Source organism: Penaeus vannamei, chromosome 4 (assembly GCF_042767895.1).
Source record: "Penaeus vannamei isolate JL-2024 chromosome 4, ASM4276789v1, whole genome shotgun sequence".
Classification (NCBI taxonomy): domain Eukaryota; kingdom Metazoa; phylum Arthropoda; class Malacostraca; order Decapoda; family Penaeidae; genus Penaeus; species Penaeus vannamei.
In genome coordinates, this window is record NC_091552.1 from 44429398 (window position 1) to 44431897 (window position 2500).

At 45.1% G+C, this 2500-nt stretch overlaps 1 protein-coding gene across 1 annotated transcript; it reads left to right on the forward strand.

Annotated features, from left to right (window-relative positions):
* Nucleotides 1-197: 197 nt before the first annotated feature.
* LOC113802242 (uncharacterized) lies at nt 198-2155 on the forward strand. Its single transcript, XM_027352780.2, has 2 exons — nt 198-403; nt 1451-2155. Exon 2 carries the CDS (start codon nt 1506-1508, stop codon nt 2136-2138), a length of 633 nt encoding a protein of 210 aa, XP_027208581.2. The 5' UTR covers nt 198-403; nt 1451-1505; the 3' UTR covers nt 2139-2155.
* The last annotated feature ends 345 nt before the right edge of the window (nt 2156-2500 follow it).

Below are 2500 nucleotides of genomic sequence, written 5' to 3' on the forward strand. Positions count from 1 at the left end.
CATCACTAAAACAATAAAAATAACACAGTACCATACCTAAAACAAAGTAGTTACGGCCTTAGATAAAAGAAAATAATAATTCCCCTGGCGGCATCTGGCACCGAGCGCCGTCCCCAGTGCGCAGATGCGACCAAGGAAATCAGGAGCTGTCGCAAACTGCCATTTTCTCGGTGAACTTACATGCTGTTTAGCATACGCGGCATACACACCCCACTGTGATCTCGCCTCCACTTGGACATTGGACTAGACCTGTGATAGTTAAACCTGTTAATTAGTGGCTCAGTGGAAAGAAAAGCTCACACAAGCGAGGTAATTATTGAAAAAAATAGTGTTCTTAAATCTCAGGCTTTCGGCTCGCTGCGTCGAACGTCAATTTCTCGCAAACATTATATCGAAAACAAAGGTAAGTTATGCTTTTTTGAAATTGGGTCCGACATATTTTTCCCCCTTTTTTAAAACTTTATTTCGAGAATTGTGACTTTTTTTGTGATTGTTTTTGGAGACCTTCCTTCTGGTGATCTCAAAAGTGGCTGAGAAATAGAGGTAAAGAACAGAATATTTCGAGCAAAGGACGTGAAAAATAAACCAATTTACGATGATAGATTTATTGATTATATGACACGAAGGGATGTCTGGTGCGCTACGCATATTTCGCAAAAAATGAGTATTATTCCTATATTCTATCTATTATTTATGTTGTTTGATCATTTTAAAATATATATCATCTAGTTTTCAAAATTTGAAGAGTAGGAACTCGAAACATGAGAAACTATAAAGAAATAAATGTTGTGATTATACACATGAAGCAATCAATTATATTCGTATGTAGATATTTATAATTGTATATGGGTTTGTTCAGTATATAATATATACAGTATACTTGTACATATGTATATATATATATATATATATATATATATATATATATATATATATATATATATATATATATATATATATATATATATATGTATATATGTATTTATGTATGTGCGTTTATATTTATTTATCTATATGTAATATTATACATGTATATGTAGCATATCTAATGATATTATGACATATAGAACACAAAGCAATGCGAACTTATAAAACTTATAATGTGCTTAGATAGATATCAGAATTATGCGCGTTTTCTGTACTGAATGTCAAAAATTAGTAAAGTACAAGTTAGATAGAATCAACTCAAAAATATAAGTAAAAAATGCGCACTATGTTATTAGAGAAAATATATATATATTCTTTTTTACTGAAGGTGTGTAGTTTTTATAAATTCAGTCTAATGGAAAGTCTGCGCACATATTTTCCCTTCAGTGTTGTAGAATCATATTTGTCATATTTTGATGCTTCAGTTATTAGGCTCAGGAGAGTAATGGTCTTTTCGCTGCGCTTGTTCTCTCACTCTAGTTCAGTCAACAGTTAATGTTCTCATGTTTCCGGCCGCCCGCAGCAGTCGGCGTGGGCGTGGAGGCACAGCGGCGGCGGGCGGCGTGAGGGCATGGTGAATGCCCCCCGCTGGTGACGTGCCCTCCCCCCCCTCCCCTCCCGCCATGATGGACCGAGGCACCGTGCATGTGTCGGCGCCTTCCCTGCACGCCCACGCCCACATGACGGCCCTGACGGCGCCCTCGCTGCCCCAGCGCTCGCCCTTCGCGATCCAGGAGCTGCTGGGCCTCGGCTCGCAGTCGGACTCCCCGCCCGCGCCGCCCGCGTCCTCGTCCTTCGGCGCCGGGGGGTCCCTGGGGGCGGCGCCCCACCTGCTCTACTCCCGCCACGCCGCCCTCGCCGCCCACCAGCAGCACTCCCTCTTCCCCGACTCCCGCCATGTGTGGATGAACCATGCCCTTCTGCCCGGCATGGGCATGGGCGGCCTGGGGGCGCCTGTCACGCCCGTCACCGTCAGTAGCGGGATGCCCTCCATGCTGGGCCTCAGACACGACGCCCACGCGCCCCCGCCCGACGCCCACAGTCCAGGTAAGCCATACCATCTGCAGGAAAAGATACCTTTTAGTGCACAGTCATCCCCGCACGAGGCGGCGCGAGAGGCGTCGGCCGGCGGAGGGCAGGGCTGCGCGCCCGCCCGCCCGCAGCCCACCGATAGACCAAGAGAAAATAGAGACCGCGAAAAAATGCAATAATAACCCTGCGAATTGGGGCGGCGCACTCGACTCCATCGCAGGCGAGGTCTCCTCCGCCGGTCAAGGGAGTCGATTTATCACACGCAAATTCACACTAATTGACAGTCGCGCAGGAGTCCGCGGCAAGCAGGTGAGCGGACACACCTGGCGAGACGCGACGGACGCCTCCATTGAGCGCCGCAAGATAGATTGCTCTTATCGATTTCATTCTGATGGACATGATAGTATTGCCGAAAAGGTGGGTATGTCTGCCTTTTTTTTTTTTTTTTTTTTTTTTTTCTTAAGGAGCGCCATATATCACTGTGACAATTTGCGTGGATCTATAACAAGAGAATTTTGTCTATTTTTCGAGCTGTTTATTT